Here is a 22,621-nt window from a genome sequence, read left to right on the forward strand (position 1 = left end):
GGTGGATTTTTTCTTTTATTATTTATGTGGAAATTAAACAATGTTCTTGTGAAGCTTTCTTTGCATTCACTCAAGTTTAAGACTGAATAACTTGAGCAAATGTCACTGACAGAATCCAATTTATTACTTTAAACATACAATTCAGGCAGATCTTTTTTACTTGTGAATCGAGCAAAAATGAATTACAGAGTCTGTCATCTAAAACTTACCTACAGTTTCTTCTTTTGGTAGCATCCCTATATTTACAAAATCACTTTTGCCACTGCCAATGAATCTTCAGCGCTGGTTATTAGACCATTCAGTGAAAAAGGGACACTAAAGGACCTTATCTATAAGGTAACATCTTCCTCCTGCCGTCCCCAACTCAAATGGTGGAATGTTTGCTGGAATGACCATAGTATGTCTTTTATAAAACTGTTTACCCTCTATTGCTAAGCAAACTAAGACAATTACTGGCTTTTCTGGGCATGATACTTGATATGTGTGTTTCTTTTAAAGGCAAAGCCAAAAGACCCATTCCTGAAGAAGTATTGCAATCCTAAAAAAATTCAAGGTCTTGAACTTCAGCAAATAAAAACATATGGAAGGCAAATATTAGAGGTATTTTTTCTTTTTGCTTTATTTACCAGCGTTTATGATTTTTTTTTTTTTGAGACCAACTGGTTTATCTAGAAAAAGTAGACAAACTTTTGAGCATACAAGCTTTATTTCGGCAGCAGACTTCAAAGCTAAATGTAAATTGAGATTAGCTGTTGGGTGTTGAATTTAGATATGTATGTGTGAGACCATTTCTGACCAAAAAAAAAAAAAAAAAGGCAGTTGGTATGTGTGGAGCTGAAGTGGGAGAGAGATGATAATGTAGTTTTTTCCTTGCAGGAAAGGGGAAAGAAGTAATTCATAGCCTGCAGAACATGTGCCATAAATTCATTGTCATTAATGTGTTTTTTAAATTTTTATTCAAACTATAATATTCAGTAGAATTGTAAATTTTAATTTCCAGATCTCTTTGGGAGGTGTCTGTAAGCCTGCTTTGAGGATCAGCATCAAATTGTTTGTTTTGTGACAGATGTTACCAGTGAAATGGAAGTGAATAGTCAGCCAAAGATGGTGTAGATAGAAGATCAAGTTGAGCAAGCTTTCCAAATAGGGGCCTCATTTATTATGTATCTGCTTTAGTATTGGAGCATTGAGATCTTGAGATCATCAGAACATCTTGTGACAGTGCTTCTGTCTTGGATTTTTTTCAGGTATTAAAATTCTTGCATGAGAAAGGATTTCCTTACGGCCATCTTCACTCTGCCAATGTGATGCTGGATGGGGACACCTGCAAGTTACTGGATCTAGAAAATTCCTTGTTGGGACTTCCATCATTTTATCGATCATACTTTTCACAGTTTCGGAAAATTAATGTAAGATTCAGACAATTAATTCAGCTGACTCTTATGCATCCCTTTACCCTCAACTTCTGTTTGTGGAGAACTGACTAGAATGAAAAACCCTGTCTCCACCCCCCTTCTTTAATCTGAGCTTTTCTCCATCAAATCCCTTTTCTGCTTCCTCCAAATCAGTGTCTGGCTGCACAGAAGTTTTGTTGCAGCACACTAGAGTGAGGCTGAGGCCAAAGGTAAACAGGTAGAAGGGGTGTCCAGGCAAGTGTTTTCCTGACAGCAGTGCTGGCACAAATAGAGGTAAACTGCAGTTATTTTTAAGGTCTCTTACCTCCCTGGTCTTGTATTTCATAGGAATGTGCATATTGTCTACCACACTTTTTCACTTGTATGTCTGTACAATGAGTGCAGCTTATTACTTGGTCTTAGTGGGGAGTGGTAATCAGCCTTGTCTTTGGTGGATACTGTGAAAATTGATTAGATGCTTGCAGACATCTAGCTATTAAAAGCTGTGTTTTCTTTGTTTGAAGGGTGTCTCTTAACTGCAGGCTTGCAAAGCAAAATATTCTCTTCCTACAAAAATATGAAAACAAATTTGCCGTGTTGCAGCAATGCAGTCTTTTAGCCAGCATCTTGCCCTGCCTTTAGGTGCTCATTGTAATAAATTCCATACAGCATCACGAGACAGTTGCTTGCTGACCTTGCTAAACAAGTTCTACTGTGTTGTCAAAGAAACGATCAAAAGTTCATGATTAGTCCAAATCTGTTAGTGTCTTCAAAGCTCTACGCCTCTTCTAGTAAGAGGAGCCATTTCTGTTTAAACATGATTCAAAAATCTCTGAAATATGCTGTCTGGGAGCTTAGCATGTATGTACAGCTTGTACAAACCTAAGGAGGAATGAAAGAGCCTCTCCTAGGTTTGTTTGGTATGCATTTTTGATGTCTTTTTACCTGCCTCCCTGTAAAGTGACAGCTGCTCATATTACAAATTTCATTCTTTGCTGTTTGACTTAGCTGGGAGAATGTGCTTGGTTGTGCTTCGTGTCAATGTATGGCTCTCTAAACTGCTGTGTATGAAAAGAGTTTACTACTTTACATGTTCTTTACAGAACACGACTATACTGCTGTCCCATTTGTATCATCACATACAGAAAGACAGCAGTAGCTTCTTTAGCTTCAGGCGTGAAGATTTCATTTGGGCTAAAGTTATGCAGGGAAATGGTTGTGGTTAGGAACTGTCTTAATAGTTCCTCTTTTCTGTCATCAAATGCAAGACCACTCTTTTTCTTTAATGGGTTATCGCATGTTTTCAAACCAGTTGTGAAAAACTGATCAGTTCTAGCAAGTTGTGTTTTTATTTTTTTGTTCCTCCACAGACTTTAGAAGGTGTTGATGTACATTGCTTTGGACACTTACTGTATGAAATGACGTACGGAAGACCCCCAGATGCGATCCCAGTAGACAGCTTCCCTCCTGCACCATCAGTGTTTGTTGGTTTGTATACAATCGGGAAAATGCCAGGCTCAGCTCCCTGGGTACTCTTACCTAAACTGAAGTGCTGTGAAATAGCAGCCTAAGATCTTTGCAGCCTGTGACCGGAAAGAATTAGTTAGTAATTTGTAAAAATAGAAAATGTGTTCTTCCTGAAATACATGTAGCATATAAATAAATTTTTTTTTTAGCTGAGTGATAACGCAGTGTGTAATAAGTAATTATATGTCTGGATTTCCTTGCCTCATGTCTAACATTCTTGAAAAGTTTGTATGTGTAATAGTAACATTATAATAAAAAACACATGCCACAGAGCTTCATTACTGCTTAGTTGATGCAATACTTCAGGGAACATCACACAGCAGTGCCAGACATTCATTCTAAATCATTTGGTATCCTGCCGTGCAAAAATGTGTTCGTTCTTATTCTTTCTTTGGTAGTGTCTGTGTTGGAATCCATTCTGACCTGTGAAGCTATGAAGAATGGCATGCCAACTGTTTCACGGCTCTTACAGATGCCGTAAGTCTTGTTTTACTTGTTTTATGCTCATAGCAATGTTTTTAATTATATTAGGAGGAAGAATGTTTTTGCTTTTGTTCCTTTTTAGAAAGATTTGCTCCTCATTCTGAGGGACGTATAGTGTATCCCAAATGAAGCTTTAAAATTGATAGGCTTTATAGATGTCCTGGTTTGGCCTAAACCAGGCCGATTTTCCTTTCAGTGATTTTTGCTTTCAGCTAAGTCTCCTCTAAGTAACTGCATGTTTGCAGACAGTGTCTGCCTCCAAGACTGATAACGCCCGAAGTTTGTAGTTATCGCTGAGGCACCGGTAGGGATGTTGTGCAGTAAGGCTCTTGCTGTACTTATTCTTAGAGAAACCAAGGTCACTGATGAATTCCTCACTGCTTACAAGTGAAGAGCCGAAGGGGGGTTGCAGCTGCAGTGGGGAGCAGACAGGGCAGGTGACCCAAAATTGACCAACGAGGGTATTCCATTCCACACACGTCATTCTCGGTATAAAGGGGGGGGATCACGAGGGTCGCGCCCTTTTTCTGCTATGGCCGGTGTCCAAGGAGGACTCCGTCTGTTTTCCTGCTGCCCCCGATCCCGATCCGTGCATCCCTGAATACAGCTCTCGACCGTTGCTAGGCCCAGCCTGGGCCTTCCCGGAGCCTGCCCTGCAGTGCCGGTGGTGACGTGGCTGACTTCAGGGGAGCTCAATCTTGGTTTTGTATATATATTTGTATATATTTGATTATTTCTATTATTATTATTATATTTTTTTTTTTTCATTATTATAGTTTATTAAAACTGTTTTAACTTTCCAACCCGGAAGCCTCTCTCCCTTTTCCCTTTCCCTTTCCCTTTGGGGGGAGGGGGGGGGGATAACAGAGGGCATCTGCCACAGGTTTAATAACTGGCCCAGCTTTAAACCGTGACAATAGAACCCATCCCTTGTGAATATGATAGATGCTTATTTAACGTCTCTTTGTCTCTTGGTGTGTTGGAGCTGTTATGAATGCGTTTTATTTAGCATGGTACTATGGTTTAAATTGATCCAGCTATTAAAGCAGTGCAAGCATGATTAAGATCATATACAGATTGTTTTAAAGCATTTAGAATAAGGAGTCTTTTTGCATGTCCCCTTCAGACCTGCTTCAGTAGATTTTGCTATCAGTTTACTTATGACGAGCAAATAGATCTCTTGCTTTGCTCTGCAGTGACATTTATAGACTGGGTCTGGGTATGAAATGTTGTGTAGAAGTTCTGGCTGGTTTCTTGCAGGTCTGGCTTAGGGTTTCTCTGAAGCATAGACAGAATAAATTTCCTTACAGGCTGTCCTCCCAGTGATGCAGTGAAGTGGTAAGGGCAGGTATGGAGCAAGACTAGGATGCAGGAAGGGAGCAATGTCAGGGCATGACTGAGCTGCAGGTCATACCTGTCTGCAGTGCCGCCCTTCCTCCAATTAGCAGACAATATTACCAGGGAAATTATCTGCTGTCACTGTACTGCTACATGTTACCAGCATGCTGAGCGTAGAACCACAGTTCCTGGTGGGGAGCTCTTTTATTTTTTTTTTTAATACGAGGTGCCAGAATCATGACCTTATAAATGACAGATTGCCCATTCCTAAATCTGGGTCTGATCTCACAGTATACAGATCACTACATTTAGAGCATGCTCCAAGATTGATATTTCCTGATTGGGAAGAGACACTGCAGGCTTGTCTCAGCCTTCAATTCCTTCTACTCCTCCCTTCCTCTGCTTTTAAAGGAGGTGGGAGGTGGAGCGAAGAATGTAAGCAAGGGAGAAATACTGTAAGGAAATTCTGGGAATACAGAAATATACTGGTGTTAAAAGATGTTGAACAAACAATCCATGCCCAGCTCTATCTGACATGAAGGACATTATACTACATTCCCTTCATACCAATACTCTTCACAACTGTTCTAAGTAGATGTGCAATGCAATTAATGTAATTTAAATATTTACTAAGCTTTATTATTTATTATAACCATATAAACTATGAGTTTGCTTAATTTTGCAAGGACAGGTAATCAGAAAGGGTCAGAAAAATGCCCTGTTAAACAAGGGTGAATATTCGTAGGCGTTTAAAAAGTCTTTTAAAACTTGAATTATATCTGAATTTTTTCATGGAATACTATTCTTATAAGCTTGATTCTAGACTTGAATTTGTTTTCTCTATTATAGACGTGTGATAATTTTCCATAGTGAACAGCAACAAAAATATCTCAGAAATCTTTATCTTGGAGCCAGGCTTGAGATCTCTTTCTGGGACAGTTTTCTAGCATGTTCTCCAGAACAGAGTATCTTGAATGGGACTAACCAGTTTATTTTCAGACTACCATTGCCCTCTAGTGTCTTTGTTTTGGATGGAAAAGTATTAATCCTTTATGCTGTTGCTGCTGATACCATAGAGGGGAGAGCAAAAATATTAGAATATTTGCTTTAGTTGCCTTTGCCAGAATACAGACAAGAATGCAGATATTTTTCAAATGTTAAGTTCACTCATTGATCTTTCACATGGTTCTTGTTAATGTATAAAACAACAGTTATGCTAAGAGAGTTTTCTTAAAAAGAACAATGATTTTGTTTAGGTGAAATTTAAAATAAAGTCCCTGGTAATCTTTTGTCAGTAAAGAATGCACATACTTTTTAGGAAAAGGCGTTCTTGTTTTGGGCAAACTCTTCTCTGCCTTTGATAACTGTGCCTGTTCTATCAGCTTTCAGAATACTTCACACAGTCTTGCTGACTCTGACATCAGTAGTGGCTACATCTGAGGGTTGGAGGCTGCTAATTTTACGGCAGTGGTTGGAAAATAAAAAGCAGTACATAAAAACCTGTGGAAAAAAACCAAACAGTGGCCTAGGGATGAGGACAGAGAGGAAAAAGGAGAAAGAGGGAGCTGAGCGAACAGTACCAGTAGTATTCTTGCTGTGGTTCTGCCTATCTCTTGGGAATAATATTCCTTTTTTTTTTTCCTTTTTTCATTCACTCACAGATTATTCAGTGATGTCCTGCTAACAAACTCCGAGAAACCACAGTTTAAGGTACGAGTTGAACATTGATTTGCTGTTGTTTGTGGCAGTGCCAGGCTGTGGGTAAGCTGTGCATTAATTGACAAATAGGGTAGAGGAGAGCTGGCTTTATTTGGCTTTATGGCAATTGCCATCAGTATTTGGATTCCTTTGGTGAATTGTATTCAAGTATTACCCCTTAGAAGGGGACACAGTGTGACCCATGAGTGTTCAAGTGTAATTCCTGTGCTGGAGCTAATCTGTGTGACTGATGATGGCACTGTATCTGAGCAGAGGCTGTTAAGTAATGTGGGTCCCTTGCAGTGAGAGGAAACAAATTGCTAAGACCTGTGGAAACTGATTTTGCTGGGTGACACCATCAGCACATTGTTGCCAGCTCCAGCGCTGCAGTGCTGGGACTTTTGTGGAGCCATATCTGCTCCCATTGGGGAGCTGCCCCAGAGTACTTCTCCTGGAGGGCATGTGCTGTGTGCCTTGTGTTGTCACCCTCATGGCAGTTTGGGGGATGTGACCAGAGTATCAAAACAGTTAGCTGTCCCTGCCATTAGAGTATCCCTTCCATTATTCAATGTTTCTGTGTCCCTGCTGTTAGATCTGTACCTAGGTTTGGAATGGAAAACATGCATCTAGAGTCTTCTTTTCCCCTTCACTAAGGGAATAGTGTCAGAACTTGGGGCTTTAGATGGGCAACATGATCAGATGAATGGTGAGTTTTGAGCAGTGAAGTTATGTTTTCCTTTATCATGTTTTGTGCTATGATTTTTTTTCCCCATTCTGTATTAGATTCCTACTAAGCTAAAAGAGGCATTGAAAACCTCCAAGGAATGCATAGAAAAACGATTAACAGAAGAACAGAAATTGGTAACGTCTGCATTTCTTTACTGTATTTCCTAAAGATATTCCATTTTCTCTTATCACTTTTACATGGGGAAAGTGAATTTTTACTCACTCAAAGTGATTTTAAGTAATAAAGGCTTTCATCAACAGATTTGCTTTCCCAAAAATGCAGTATGAGGAGTTGTAGAACAGCTGTTGACTCTATGACATTTCACTGTTTTGAGTGGTGCAGCTTCACAGGCAGTGGCTCCTAAGTTAAAGGATCATTTTAACTGCAGTATGAGGCTCCATCCTCTACCAGCAACAGTAAAGATAAAAACTAAAAACGAAAAAACTAAACATGTAAAGTGGCTGCAGCGTGTTTTCTTGCACCCCAAACAGAACATTTACAATCTTAACATGGTCTTTTTCTGTTTTCTTTTTCCCCTTCATTTTGAAGATTCACCAGCACCGAAGGCTGACAAGAGCTCAATCTCATCATGGCTCTGAAGAAGAAAAAAAGAAAAGGAAGATCTTAGCACGAAAAGTAAGCAATCTTTAAACAGGTTTCTCACACAGAAAAAGATGTATATCTTTTTGGAATGTTTAGCATGCACAACTACAGGTACGCTGGTCTATTCTGTCCTGTATTTTTCTGTACTACTTGCTGATCGCTTTCACTTCTGTAGCTAAGCAATACACTTCCTAAAAAGTTTAAGTTACAATGGTAGCTGACTTGCATATTGGTTTAACCTGGTTGAGGTTCCTGTATGAAAACATGCTTAGTTAACACCTCATACACAGATGACAGTCTGTGCTGCTTCCTGCTGCCCCATGAGGGTATTGGAGCCTTTTTTAGTCTGTCCCTGCAGCACGCTGTCTGTGTTTCTCTTCCTTTTCATGGGTCAGTTTTCTGCCTTTCCCTTGTGGTCAGAGGACACTGGAGTTGCCCTGCTTGCTTGCCTGGAGGTCTTTGAGTGCAGAACAGCCTTGCTGCTGTTGTCATCATGGCAGCACGTTGGGTGTGGGGAGAGGGGTGTTGGGCATTGATAAACCTTGTGTGATACAGTGGATGGTTGTTACAAATCTTGTGTCAGTTCAATCCTTATCGTGGAAAGTGATTATTCATTCCCATCTTCTGTTTCTTCTGCTCTTTTTTAAAGAAGTCAAAACGCTCTGCCTATGAAAGTGGGGAAGAACACTCAGCAAAATACAGCAACTCAAATAACTCAGGTAACTACAGAGAGAAGAGCTTGCTTCTACACAGCTATGTCAATGTTTTTGTTGTTGCTGTCATTTTCTGGCTTAAAAGATCCAGGGTCACTATCAGTTTATACATTAATATTGGTCTACCAGAGCCTTATACCACTGTTTTGGCTATTTAACAATAGATAAATCAAGGGCTGAAAAATATTGTCAGTGTTAGATTTTCAGCTGCCTAATATAAAGCAGTGTGTCCTCTCCTCTGTGCCCCATTCCTCCAAAAAAAAAAAAAAAAAATCAGTCTCTTCATTCTGTTTGACATTTGAGTGGAATAATAATAACATCCATTATATGGGCCATTTAATAATGCAGCCTTCAGGGAGAAACTCTGTGGTGATCTGTATTCCATAGTAAGGTGTTAAGATGAATGAGAAAATTATCTGTTGAATTGCTGCTTCAGTGCCAAATTCTAAACCAACAGAGCCTTTGACAGGTCTTCATTTAGTTGAATGGTTGGTACTACCAAACAGTTTAACAGAGTTGACTTGCCTGGCTAAAATGTGCCCAAAAGCAGCCTATTGTGGAATAGTCAGATATCAGAGTAACTTGTGGAGTACAGCAACTGACTGAAAATCATCTCTTAGAAGGAGAAATGGGGTGCCATCCGTGCAGTGGCACAACTCTTAAGGAGAACAGAATTTGGACGCTGAAATCCAACAGCCTAAGCAACAGAAAAGAAGTGTTTCCCACTGAGGAATACTGTTGAGTGCGCTTCTTATGTGTTTGGACCTCCTCTGATACTGTGTACTGTTAAGTCTCTCTCTGTTCAGATCGGGTCTGAGTGATGCTGTTTGTATGAATGGGAATCTTTCCCAAGATTTCAGTGGAAGCAGGATTGCATCTTCAGTCAATAAAGTTGGCCAGTTTCCAACAATCCATCTTGTCTGACTGTGTTGAATGTTAGTGTCACAGCTTTAGTTACTAGACTGTTGTTTTATTTAGCAGGCTCTGGGGCGAGTTCCCCATTAACATCTCCATCATCCCCCACTCCGCCCTCTACAGCAGGTAAGTCCAACAGTCATTACAGTATTTGTCTTTTTCTTTGTTTTTTATTTCCCCATCCCCACAACTGTGGGTGTTATTCCCAAGGATGGTCAAGGGATGGTGGTTTTCAAGGATGGAACACAGAGATGACATTTGTGTCAGCCTGAATGGGGGCATTTGCTCTCTTTTTAAGGGCCATAGAGAACCTTTTAATACTGTTCTTTTTCATTTAATAACCTTTCTTGAGATACACATGGTGTGATTTACCCATAGAGTAAACGTGCTTGCTTCAAAGTCTCTATTACTCCAGTCCTACCAACATTGCTACTTTCCAGACATTTTCTGGCCCTCATGTTGCAGTATGCATTTGTTCTGACTTTAATGGTCTGTTGACGCTGAAGTACTGTTTGTTGATCTCTTGTTTTTGTGTATTGTCTCTTTATGCCTGTACTGCTGTGATGTTTCAGGAATTTTGGGTGTGAAAAATTCAGTGGCTTAGGCTGCCTAAATCTCCCCTGTTCTGCTACAGCCCATTGGTAACACCAGTAGAACTGGTAGGAACAAGTCAGAAACTGATTTGGGTTAAAAAATATCTTTATTATTTTTAGCCAGTTCCCTCTTCCAATTTGCTGGGTAGCTGTGCAACCAGTTTTGCTAATGTTTAGGACAGGTGGTGGGAAGTGGTGAAGAATCTGCTTGAGTGGGCAATAGAAATGCTTGTGAAAGTTTGATTACAGATCTGAATATTGAGCAATAGTGGACGTGCTTCAGTCTGAAAGGCTGGAAGAGGAGCACTGGCAAACGTTAACGGCAAAAGGTGTCAATGGAATACCTTTCTAGAAGGGAAGCAGTCCATAGCATTGCCATTTGTTATGATGGCTCATGCCATATGATTCCAAGTCCCAGGAACTTTCTATACAGCACAACTTGTTAACTGAAGCGAGGCAATCAAATTTGTGTTTGCTGTGGATGGTCTTTCAAAGGACACTGCAGTCTGTGTGATGCAATTACAGAATCAATCAGGTTGGAAGAGACCTCTGGGATCATGGAGTCCAACCATTGCCCTGACACCACCATGTCAACTAGACCATGTCACTAAGTGCCAATTGAAATCAGTCATGCCAAAATTCAAATTGGTCATTTTGCCTTCAAGTTGAGGGTATGTTGAAGTGTGTATTTTATGAACTAACTTCTCCCAGTTAGTCTAAACAAGATAATTACTGTTATTGTGTTGCACAATAACAGTGCTGTTCTCTGGATGTACTGACTCTTAGCTGGAGGGTTTATTTCAGGTTCTGTATGCTTTAAAAAGGAAGTAGCTGAAAATGCAAAAGAAAACCTTATGCCTCCAAAATGGACAGATGTTTAGAAAACATTTTTTTCCTGCAATAAAACTACCTTTTATTTACATTTTGACTTTAACATGTTGGAACTTGATTGAAAGATTTTTCAAGTTTTAAGCATGTGATGCAGGTTTATGTGTAGACGTGGTTCAAATGGCTGAGAATGGCTCAAGTTTGTGCTCCAGACTTGGCTGTTGTTCAAACCACAGTGTGTCGGTCATCCTGCTGCCAGTGAGCTCACGGTGACTGGTGGTGATCAGCCCCGACCGACACAGTGCATGTTGCCCTACTGCATTCAAACTGGAAAGTGCTTTAGTGTGCTGATGGCGTTGATGCATTTGATCAGGTGTAAAGGCAAACGCCACCATTTCAGGAATGCTTTGGTGAGTAGGATTCATAGAAGAAACTTCAGATATTAGCTCTAAGAGAAAGCTAGTGTGCTTAATTTTTTTCACCAGCAACGTTGCAGTTTTAGCTATTCTAAGCAATTATGCTATTAATGACTCGGTGAAAGACTCACTGGCCCCATGGTAGGACTTTCTTTGTGACAACTGATGGATCTATAGCTTGTATAGGTCCAGTTTCCTTGTACTTACTAAGGATATTTGTTAGATGTACTAACTCTCTTCCAGTTTCCTTGTACTTACTAAGGATATTTACCTCTAAACCAAAATTGCTTGTGTGTATCAGCGTGGTGAGATGACTGTCAGAAAGGGAATGAGGCTTTCAGTCTGTCTTTCTGGTTTGGTCATGGTTGTGTTAGAATCACGGCATGTCAAAGCATCTTGCCGATATGATGCCATGGCAGAATGAAGGCTGACATGGAGAAGCGTACCCAACAGAAGCTCTTGCCCTCATCGTGGCCTGTAACCAACCAAATGAATGTAATGTGTGGGTATGTGCGGAGCCAGAGACACTGACCAGAGGGGAACGGGCTCCAGGCTGACATGCCCTGGGGAAGTAACCTCATTCAGGGGGTTTCTCACATGTTGAGACATGCTTTGTCTCTGAAAAAAGGTTTTGCGAGACTTAGCTTGCAGTAGAGAGCTTGGTATAGTCCACGTAAAACATACTAAGAAAGAAAATTGTTGCTGGCATCAGCTGTCTTTGTAATGATAGCTGCAACCGCAGGATCGAATGTATAACCTGCTTTAAGGGGAAAGGTGTCTACTAGAAACGTAGGCTCTTGTGGGCTTTTCTCATTGACTAGAATGTTTTGGACTGGTTTTGTTGCACGTACTCGGCTAAGTATAATCTTTGAAATGCATTATTTAGATTGTGGCAAGTGATTCTAATGTAAATTCCCACGTTTCTGACATTCTCCCTTGAATGTTTGATTCTTTTTTCTCCACTTGCACAATTCTTTGCTTTGCTTTCTTGAAAATCTGTTATTTTTCTTTGGGGCTATGAGCCGTGGCTAGGATCAGAAGGGGTGCAGAACACTGTGGTATGGGTTATTTAAAACTTCACTGCACCTTCTCTACATCCAGTAAGCCCATAAAATACCAGAGAGCTCTCCTACAAGAGAGAAGTTTTGAGGGTGCCAGTTTTGCTTCCCTGCGGGAATAAAAGTGAGAAAGTTGTACTTTAGCTATCATTTTCTGTGCCAGTTGTTCCGAATCCTTCAGTACAACATACATTTCATAGACACCCATATGGTGTATCTTTTCTGCTCTTCACCTTTCTGTAAGACAATTGTAATGCTTTAGCAAGTGCTGTTCTTGCGTGTCTCTGATCCATGGAGCGCAAGTGTAAATACCGGTGTTAATACGACAGGAAGGGTTCCTTGAACTGCATGGATTTTGTCTTCTATGGCTAATCTTCGTGCAGATTTCTTGCTAAATCTCTCTAAATGCACTTTAATCCTGTAAATCTTGAATTATGGCATGTGCAACTGAAAGCATGTGTGTTTTATTTGTTCATCAAGTATAATAATGCTTATAGCATGGGAAATTGTAGTTCGTTATTCAGAACCAAAGTATTGTATATGTAATATGAAATAGTCGACCTGCTATCCTCATATTTGTCAGTGAATAAGAATGTATTGATTTTTGTACTAACTTTTCAGCTAACAGTATCTGTTTTTCTTACTTTGACACGAGAACCGGATGATTAACTTATGTCCTCTCTCTTTCTCTGCTGTCTTCAATAGAGCATGCATCATTTTGAACGTGAATTTTCGGAAAAGTAAGCTAATGCTGATTTATCTCTTTAAAGATGCTCTGTTTCTGTATGGGAAAGTTGAATGCAAATCTTGAACTTGCTTAGTATTGGGAGGGAATAGAAGAAAAAGATCTGAACATTCCTATGGATTATTTTAATGAAATACAGCATCTTTAAAAACTCTATCACTAAAATTATTTTCTTTGTTTGCCTCCCATTCTCAGCCAAGTTTTTAATGCTGTTTGCACAATTACTGTCACTTTAAATTCATAATTAAGTTTTTGTTTCAATTCAGGCATCAAGTTTACAGCATCTGATTTACTTCCTATTCCTTTTAACACACTCTCTTAACAAAAATGTCCCTGTAAAAAACCCTTGGTAAGTTCTTGTTTGAGTGTTTTATTCTTACAACTGCATGAATGAGTAAAATGTGTGTTTTCAGGCAACTTCTTCCCACATATGTATTGGAAAGGTCTAGTTATAACTGAGCACTTGTCTCAAATGTTTGTTCTAGTAAATACAGGAAAATATTTCACTGTTGGACAGAACAATTTGATCTGTAGATGTAACCACATATGAGTACACCAGTGTGAACTAAGATTTCCTTTGCACCACTCATGTCAAGAAGGGAAGGACAGCTTGGTTCTGATTGACTATTTGAAACGAATTGATTTGGAGATTTTCAGAACCATACTCTTAATTAATGGGTTCAATATGTAATGCTCATAGCTAGTCAGATAGATACCATCCAAAAAACTGTGTGTATTTATGTTTTAAGGCAGAGCTGAGGTGTAAGAGTGTCATTGTCTGTCTCTCAAGAGTTTAACTGTATGATGTTGTCAGCAGCTCAATTTCAATAGGAGTTAGTCCTAAGGAATTTACCAAATTTCCTGGAAGTGGCCTCTCCCTCTACTTCCCTGTCTTTTCTGCCTTGCCTCCATTGTAAAATAACCAGACCAAAATTTGAAGATAACACCAGGAATCTTGACCTAATGATACTTAGTGATCCAAGCACTTTGTGGCTTTTTTGCCCCTCTCTCTGTCAAATGTGTACCTTCTTTCGCTGCATGTGTTACCGTTGTATTTGTATTCCAAATGGAGTCCTTCCTGGCCACTATTTTCATGGTCATTCTCTATTGCATCTTGTACAACTACTTTCATAGCCTCTTCAGCCTCACCTTGCAGCTCCAGCCAAAAATCTTGTCTTTGCTCTCTGGAGTTCTTGCATCTCTTTCAAGCCACTTCATTTATGATTAGCTGGTCTTGGCTCTTTTACAGCAGTTCATCTGATCAGTTTGGTGATAGCATTGGTATGCCAGTCCCACAGTGCTCTGCTGCGACCACTTGAACCACAAAAGTGGTTACTTTAACTGTTCTTCCTTTGGCAAAGTGTCAAGATTTGCTTTGCTGCACTTTGCTGGCAGTCTGTATGCACATGAGAAACTGGACTCTAACCTAGGGGATGGTTTTCCAGTATTTCTAATAATAAATTGACTTACATCTTTGGCTAGTGTAAAAAGTAGATTTGGATAAGTTAGATGGCCCCAAGGCATCAATATACAATTTATTTCAGTTTGTGCTAACATTGTGTAATGTTTTGATTGCTTAAGAGAGCAGTTGAATCACATGCACCAGGCATGTTAAATTGTTTCAGTTGATCTCTGATACTTCTACCAGAACTTGAGTATTTCCTCTGGAAGGGAGGAGAGTGAAATGTTCATGTTTTGTTGTAACAGAAGGTGGTTTTCATGCCAATGAGAATTTCTCCTGAAGAGCTGGAAGTGCTACAATCACAGCATGTATTAACGTACCCTAGCAAAATTGAATGCTTGGTGTGAATACTCTGCATTTTGAGCTTGCCTGCCATATGGGAAAAGTCTCCCTTCAAAGACTGGTACAGATAGAAAATGAGGGAGCTTTGAGTTACGACTTTCATCTTTTTAATTACAGCAGCTACTTTTTTACTGTTACTTGTTAGTCTGCAAGCAAGTGTTAGTGAGGAACTGAGAGAGAAGTGGAGCACAAAGAGCTTTGCCTGCTTTTTGTTTTCTGTGGCTGAGCTTTATCCTTCATCAAATACCTCGAGTCTGTGTGGCATTATGTCCTTTAACTGCTTGGTATTTGCTTACTTCACAGCAAGCAGTTCTACTTCAGTAACCATAGTCTCCTGGTTGACCTCATGTTGTTTTGCATTGTATCATAGTTCTTGCCACTCACCAGTATATTCCTCTTCATAGGTTAGAGCTACCAAAAGCAAGTGTGTAGGTGCCATCTGTCTCTCTAGTCAGTCTCACTATGGAATAACTTATGATCTGGGTGATCATAAGTTAAAATTCACTGTTGAATAGTTCTAAGATATTAATCATTATGCCCCATGCTCATTCCAGAATACATGATAGGCCCATCATTCCCCATATCATGTGCTGCAAATGCCACCTTCACATGGATGTCTTGTGGAATGGCAAGGGGTGACCTCTGAAGCCCTTTGCTTTTACTCCAGCATGGATCTTTCATTGTACTTGTGTAGAAATTATGGTGTAACGTGCAGCAGCTGAGCTGCACAAGATCAGGGTGTTTGGGAGAGCTGCTTAGGGCAAATAAAGCCACCTGCCTGAATCTGAGCTGCAAGGAAGCACCTCCACGCAGGCCCTCACTGCAGGGCTAGCTGCCTGCATGCACTGCTGCGGGCTGTGGCTTCCCAGGGAGTCAGGAGGTGGAGGCTGAGGCAGGATGAGAAGCATGAGATGGATGTGACTGGGGTAGAAAGCAAGGGACGGAGTGCAAAGGTGACTGGTGGGAGCAGGAGAGGCCGGCAAGCGGTGTGAGCGCCAGATGGTTGTGATTCATTCAGCCTGTGAAACAAGCACTTGTTACAACATGTTCGGAGAAAGTCTGTCAGTACTGTGGAAGTGTAGAACACTTCCAGAAAACTCTATCTGCAGTTAGTACTTTAAAAATGGAATATAATCTGAACAAGCAGTCATCACAAATACTACAGTGATGTGGTCCTTCATAAGAATGTAAAGTTAGTCATGTAAATAAGAACAAGTAGTAAGATTTGCTTCCAGTCTTTGTTACTGTTCATGACCCAAAGAGCAAACTGCTTCACTGGGGACAAACGAGAGAAGCTGAAGCTGGGAAGTCCTGTAAGTGATCTCCATTTGCCTCAGTGCAAGATCACATTTGAGTCATGTTTTGCATCCCCAAGTACTAAGGCACTTCAGGCTTCATTTCAGAGGTGCCTCAGATGACACGACTCACCTGCAGATAGAGGGATCTGATCACCTGGGCATTTTTCATCCGTTCTGTTCTTCACCCTCCACTGGCATTCAAGGAATGACGTGACTAGTGCAGGACTGACCAAGTCCAGCTAAGAGCTGCAGTCCTCTGCGGCATGACCTTCTTGACATAATCAAACACGTCTTCTCTCCTCAACAGGAGCATCGTTGATACCCCCAGCACCGCCACCGCCGCCCCTGCCACCAGCAGCTCCTCCTCTGAGTACAGAGGTGCCAACGCCACCAAGCCTGCAGCCCGATGTCAGTGCAAGCCGAGGAGCCTTACTCAGCTCCATTCAAAACTTTCAGAAAGGAACTCTGAAGAAAACACAGACCTGCGACTACAGTGCTCCCAGGATCAGCTGAGGCCACTGGTCACACCAGGATTGAATTCCCTCTCCCCTCTAAGAACAAGACCCTCCAGACCAGTGACTGATCCACCATACAGCAAGTCGCTCCGTTTACCCCTATTTCAGCTTTTCTTGAGTAGCAGCACCACCCTGTCTGAATTGCGTTGCCATGCTGTGATAAGTACTCCATTCTTTGCTTGGTTTCAAGAACTTTTTTCTCTAGCTACAGTTTCAGGGGTACAGCAACTTCTATATAGCTGAATAAAAATCTGAAAATAGGAATGACCATGATCATGGTGAATTAATGCATTTTTTCTAGCTCTACTCCACCCCTTTTTTTCAAATTACAGCAATGTAGTTTCAGTCTGCTCAGTTTTTCAACACTTTTCATGCAGTTCTAACTCATCTTAATTCTTGCTGCACTGAATCAGCAAGTTTTGTTTTAGATAATCCAACACTCCCCTGCCCCCACCCTTAAAGCATACTGCACAGATGAGGGAACTGGAGAATTAAATCTTATTCCCACCATATTTGCTGGTGGAGTAAAAATCCTGTTTCATTAAACTTGTTTAAATGGACATCCTATTGGTAACTCTAAGGGAAAGTGTTTTTAAATGAGGAAACAGTTGAAATGGGACTTAATAGGGCACTGGGATAGTACTCATGATTTAGTTAAATGCAAAGTTACTTCAAGTTAATTCTACAGCTTAAATTTTATTGAAAGATCCTTTTTGATTTAAAACCTTAAAGAAATTGCACTTTAAAGGATTATAGATAATCCATTTTTTAAATTCAAGTACATCAGTGTTTGTTACTATGCAGAGAATGTCTGTACAAAGTTTCATGTAACCTGTGATATTCAGTCATTTTTATTAAAATGTTAATGGAATTCCTTCAGCAGTGTGGTGGTGGGTATATTCAGCTAGGATTTCACCTGCAAGCCAGACTTCCTAAGAACCTAAGAGCACTTCTCCTAAAAAGAAACACCCTGAAAGGTATTCCTGGCCCTTGACTGAAACAGGACCCGAGCTCTTCTGTCTACTTACACAGGTAAGTATCTCCTCCCCAACAGTTCAGTATAAAGGCAGCCTTCGTGGGGTACAGAGCCAGCGACACTGCAGCCTCCTCTAGGCAGCTTTCACTCTGTACCAGAAGCTGCTGAACAAAGCCCCGTGGGGCAATCCCTGCCCATCACGACTGGCCCCTTAGCTAAACCCTGGCATGTGGTGATCTGCCCAAAGGCTGCTGCAACTCTTTCCCAGCTCTTCAAACACAATCTGTGCTGCCACTGCAGACCCAGGCTCCATGTGGATGAATAAAATAACTTACTTTGCACTGTAAGAACTATAGTTTGAGCATGCCGTTGTTAGCCCATGTGATGAGTTTAAAAAAATAACACATAAAGCAAAGCATCTGGGCAAGTATTTTTTATCGCTGTATGTGGCAGCTAGTGAAGAAAAATTAGGTAGTGTTTCCCATCATATACTGAAGAGGATCAGGATCTTTATTTAAGCTCTTGTGCAGAAGCTTTCCTGCATGAGCGGAGTGTTCTTAAAACTAAACATGTCAGCCACCCCTTAGCCCATACCACAGGCTTCCAAAGCCACCTGTGCAGCTGGTTGCACTTAACTATTGAACTGAAAAGCAAGGCTTCACTCACTCCAGTCTGATCGTTCACCTTCGATAAGCCTTGCGACCACGTGCTCCTAAAGAGCTGTACAGCACTCCAGGGCTGGACTTTTGCTCACCGCAGTTCTTCACTCAACCACCACTACAGCCAGGTTAACACCGCTAGTCTGGTAATTACAAGCCAAGCAGAAACAGAGGATTTTTTTCTTCACTCTGAGTTTACAATTGGATTTCTCCACATACAATAGCACTAACCCACCTGTACTGTTGAACAAACAAGCGTTACCAGATTGTTGCTTATACAAAGTGTGGCTTAAAGGGTAACCCCATATAAATATTCTGGGAGGTCACTACACTTTCCCCACTGTACAAAAGTTCATGTAGCTATACAACAAAGTTATGCATACAACTTGCCCTACACCATTGATACTTTTTAAAGCGGGACTTTAAAACATGTATTTACAACTTAGATATTCAAAGTTTTCTTCACTGCAAATATTATATCCTTCACTTGAGGTATGCAGTTATCTTCTAAAATTTTTGCATAAGGCATAGGAACGTCTGCACCGGTAACACGCACAGCTGGAGCATCCAAGTAGTTAAAGGCAGATCCTGAAACAGAAGACAGTTGTCATGTTGCCGTGCACTACAGTTTTCCCTCAATTCAATTTCTGAATCTTAATCTATTTAAACAATTTTGTTTCTGCAGCTCTAATATTCCAGAGAGTGCTGTTCCTGCTCATTTGTCTTCATGTACTATGGTTTAGACAAAAAGTTTCCATCCTGCTTCTCACGCAGTCAGGTCCCTGGGATATGAATTACTTGCAACAGAATATGAGCTGGATCCACCTTGTGAACATCTCTAGAGCAAAACAGCTAGGCTCAAGCTCCTCAGATATAAAGCTCCACCTAACTTTGCCTTCACCTGGCTTTGTAAAGAAGTCGTCAGGATGTAGCCTAGGGAATGAGATCAGCATGTACATTGCAAAAAATCGGTACCTTCCATGATCCTGGCACAGATTTCAGCTCCTACTCCAAATTGTGGCCAGCCTCCTTCTACAGTTACAAGATGGTTTGTCTTTACAACGCTGGCTTCCACGGTTTCAATATCCATTGGTCGAATGGTACGCAGATTTATAACCTGGAAAAAAAAAAGGGACTCTAAGTTTTGTCCTTTAGCGCTTTCATCTACTCTGACTTTCAAGACTAAAGTTAATAAAATGTCTAACTTTTTATCCTGGCAGAGACTCTGCAGAACAGTTTCTGGTGGCTCCTGGAAAATCACAGATAGGTGAGTCTTGCTGTGTCGAGATACAGCCACACTAATACATACTGTTGTTGTTCTGCTTACTGAGCAGTTAGGTCAATCTGAAAATTGTTAGCAGTTCTGCCTTAATTTTGTGATGAAAAGGTCAAATGCAGAAACATGAAATGCATGTGCTTGGCTCACTAACTGTTAAGGCATTTACAAACATAAGAAGCTTGTAGTTATTACACTGAAGTTTTGCAGAGCCTCAATGAGAAGACCCTCTGCTTTTTTTTCCCACTCCAGGAAAAGAGAAAACCAACAGAAACCCCACCCACCTCACACTCTACACCTTCTTTGGCAAGTACAGCAGCTGCTTCCAAACAGTGTCCAACAGGTCTTGAGTGCGCCACTAATGTAACGTGAGTTCCTAGAACAGAAACAAGTGTTAAAAAAGTAAAAAAACACCTTAAGATTGAAAGCTTTTCTCTGGACCTCAGGCTTCTTTCAAGGTAATGTTAGGATTCTCTTGTAAATATAAGTTCCTTACATTTATTTGAGATGCTAAGTATTCTATGCCCATACATAGCATGAAGAGTGGTAGCAGGAAGACTATGTGAAGACACAACTTTACCCTTTAATTCAAGGAACTCAGGAGAGATTTAATATAGTTTTCAGATTATCCTTTTCAAACATCCATATAATTCAGTGGCAAATTCTTAACAAATGGTCTGAAATATTAGTGATCTCTGCTGTGTTTTTGACAAAAGTTACATACTAAGGTGAGGAAAAAAGTTTTTCAGACATCATCTGTTCCATTTCTATACTAAGGAACAAATATGTTAGAAAGGTATAGTTTTAGATGAGATATAGAGAATCAAGTGTTTTTTCTTTATATGCGCAACAGAACCATTAAGTATACTCCAGGATAAAATAACATTTGAACACTTAATATTAGAAATATTTTTCTGTGCCCTATGACAGCAGTATTCTGAATAGCAAAAAGGCTAAAAAATAAAAAAAAGTCCCCAAGCAGTTCCGTTAATAAGGAAACAAACTGTATTCTCAGCTTACCTTGCCTTTCTACTTTAGCTTTTCCAATTGGAACAACGAAATCCTTTGCCTGTGCCTGTTCAGACATTTCAAAGGGAACACCATACAGTAATTCATTTTCCAGCATCACAACTAGAAGAAAACATACTTGGATTAACGCGTACATCTGCAGGCAGAAGACTGTACTGATGATTAACAGTACTGCAGCAGACTAGCTCAAGAGACTAAGCCCATCCAGGCAACAAGGACTTGAGTATGTTTGCAGAAGCAATTAAAAAAAAATAAAAATCAGTCTTTACTTCAATGCTCAATTATTTAAAAAATTGTCTAGTCTTAAATGAGATCAGATATTTAACTTTTGGTACATGACGGTAGCACCGTTAGTTTTAGGAAGGTCTAAGATTTTGCACGCATGTTTGTGAGAAATAAAGACAAAGGTTGCCCTGCTTTTAATTACTGACATCCTGAATTTATCATCTGAATTTCATGATCTGTAAAAATGAATTACTTGGCATATATGCAGGAACTTCTCCTGACTCATCTTCATCCTTTTTAACCCCTTTACAATAGATTCATAAATGCCACTTCTGAGTTTCCTCATTGATACCAAACTGGCATTAAAGATATGCAGCTGGCAACAGCACAAAATTAGAGTCTACTGCTAGCAAGGCAAGTGCCTGTTAGGAAAAAGTGAAGTATTTGAATCAATACTTCCGTGCCATTGTTTTACTGCAGCTTTAAGGTAGTTACAACTTTTAAGTGTTTTAGGGTTTAACAATTTTTTTTGTTGTTTTAAACGGGGCAGGAGGGAAAAACAGACATTCTTTTCACGATCAAGTGCTAGTATTGCCATGATCTCCCTGTATTCACCTGGATTATCATCCCGGATTGACGCTTTCAGCAGACCTTTGGCATCTTCTGAGCTCCAAGGACTAACAACTTTCAGTCCCGGGCAGTGCCCGTACCAAGCTGCGAAGCACTGCGAGTGCTGAGCGGCGACTCCAGCCGATGCCCCGTTGGGGCCCCGGAAGACAATGGGAACAGCGATTGACCCCGAAGACATGTAACAGGTCTTGGCGGCGGAGTTTATAACCTGATCGATTGCTTGCATGGAGAAGTTGAACGTCATGAATTCACACACGGGTCTCAACCCTGCCTATTGAATATATTGAAATATATGTTAGTATGCTTTTACATAAAAATAGTTTAAATGTTTAATTCAGAAGGAATGGAAATTTACAAACCATAGCAGCACCGACAGCGATTCCTGTAAAGCCCATCTGGAAGAGAAGGAAGCCAAGGGTAAGCCCCGGGGAGCAGCTGATGAAGGGATCCCCGGGGCAGGAGGGGCAGCCATACCTCTGATATCGGGGTGTCGATCACCCTCTTGTCCCCGTACTTCTTCCAGAGACCCCTGGAGATCTGCAGGGCAGGAGAGAGGAGTCAGGGCCCGCCTGAGGCCCCTTCCCGGCCCGGTAACGGCATCCACGCACCTTGTAGGCGCCATCGTACTGGGCCACCTCCTCGCCCAGCAGGAAGACGCGCTCGTCCCGCTCCAGCTCCTCATCCAGCGCCTGGTTCAGCGCGTCCCGCACCGTCACCTGCGAGACACCGGCAGCCGGGCAGGGCGGGGGCACGGCCCGCAGCCGCCGGGCTCCCAACACGCCAGGGGCGCGGCGAGTCACCGCACCTCCCCGCCCACCCGCCCTGGGGCCGGACGCTTCCCTTGAGGGGGACGAGCCCCCTTCCCCCAACCCCTCTTCGGGGCACCCCTCCCCGCGGCGGCCCCGCTACCTGTATAGGGGCGGGCGCGGAGAGGCGGATCCCCCTGCGCTGCTGCTGCAGCAGCCGCCCGGCGGCGCGGCCCCGCGGAGGAAGCCGGGCGAGGCGGGTGCCGGGCGCCAGGTGCCGCAGTGCCGCCGCAGCCGCCGCCATCTTGGCCGTGTCCTCTAGCGCCGAGGGAGCCGGGCGCCGCGCGCCGCCGGTGACGACGAGGCCCCGCCCCCGCGTGCGCCCTGCCAGCTGCCTCGCTCCGCCCCCTCCCCGCGCTCTCGCG

At 41.6% G+C, this 22,621-nt stretch overlaps 2 protein-coding genes across 7 annotated transcripts in view; one reads left to right on the forward strand and one right to left on the reverse strand.

Moving 5' to 3' along the window:
- PXK (PX domain containing serine/threonine kinase like) overlaps nt 1-16,743 on the forward strand; it is a 37,364-nt gene extending 20,621 nt beyond the window's left edge. Inside the window, exons 8-19 of one of the 6 annotated variants that reach the window (XM_068408873.1) lie at nt 232-336; nt 499-600; nt 1,248-1,409; nt 2,765-2,882; nt 3,320-3,398; nt 6,404-6,452; nt 7,224-7,301; nt 7,717-7,803; nt 8,420-8,489; nt 9,462-9,524; nt 13,305-13,387; nt 16,448-16,537. In XM_068408873.1, the coding sequence (XP_068264974.1) occupies nt 232-336; nt 499-600; nt 1,248-1,409; nt 2,765-2,882; nt 3,320-3,398; nt 6,404-6,452; nt 7,224-7,301; nt 7,717-7,803; nt 8,420-8,489; nt 9,462-9,524; nt 13,305-13,360 (969 nt within the window). In that variant the 3' untranslated portion in view covers nt 13,361-13,387; nt 16,448-16,537. Of the gene's footprint in view, nt 1-231; nt 337-498; nt 601-1,247; nt 1,410-2,764; nt 2,883-3,319; nt 3,399-6,403; nt 6,453-7,223; nt 7,302-7,716; nt 7,804-8,419; nt 8,490-9,103; nt 9,344-9,461; nt 9,525-13,304; nt 13,388-16,447 lie in introns of those variants that run through there. The other 5 variants (XM_068408874.1, XM_068408869.1, XM_068408870.1 and 2 more) reach the window with 5 other exon arrangements.
- Nucleotides 16,744-17,331: 588 nt separating this feature from the next.
- On the reverse strand, nt 17,332-22,515 carry PDHB (pyruvate dehydrogenase E1 subunit beta). The gene is made up of 9 exons (XM_068408875.1): nt 22,360-22,515; nt 22,059-22,166; nt 21,925-21,987; nt 21,810-21,845; nt 21,436-21,721; nt 20,587-20,697; nt 19,851-19,942; nt 19,266-19,407; nt 17,332-18,878 (listed from the first exon to the last, which is right to left on the reverse strand). Exons 1-9 carry the CDS (start codon nt 22,498-22,500, stop codon nt 18,733-18,735), a joined length of 1,125 nt encoding a protein of 374 aa, XP_068264976.1. The 5' UTR covers nt 22,501-22,515; the 3' UTR covers nt 17,332-18,732.
- Nucleotides 22,516-22,621: the final 106 nt, after the last annotated feature.

Source organism: Nyctibius grandis, chromosome 10, assembly GCF_013368605.1.
Source record: "Nyctibius grandis isolate bNycGra1 chromosome 10, bNycGra1.pri, whole genome shotgun sequence".
NCBI classification, from domain to species: domain Eukaryota; kingdom Metazoa; phylum Chordata; class Aves; order Nyctibiiformes; family Nyctibiidae; genus Nyctibius; species Nyctibius grandis.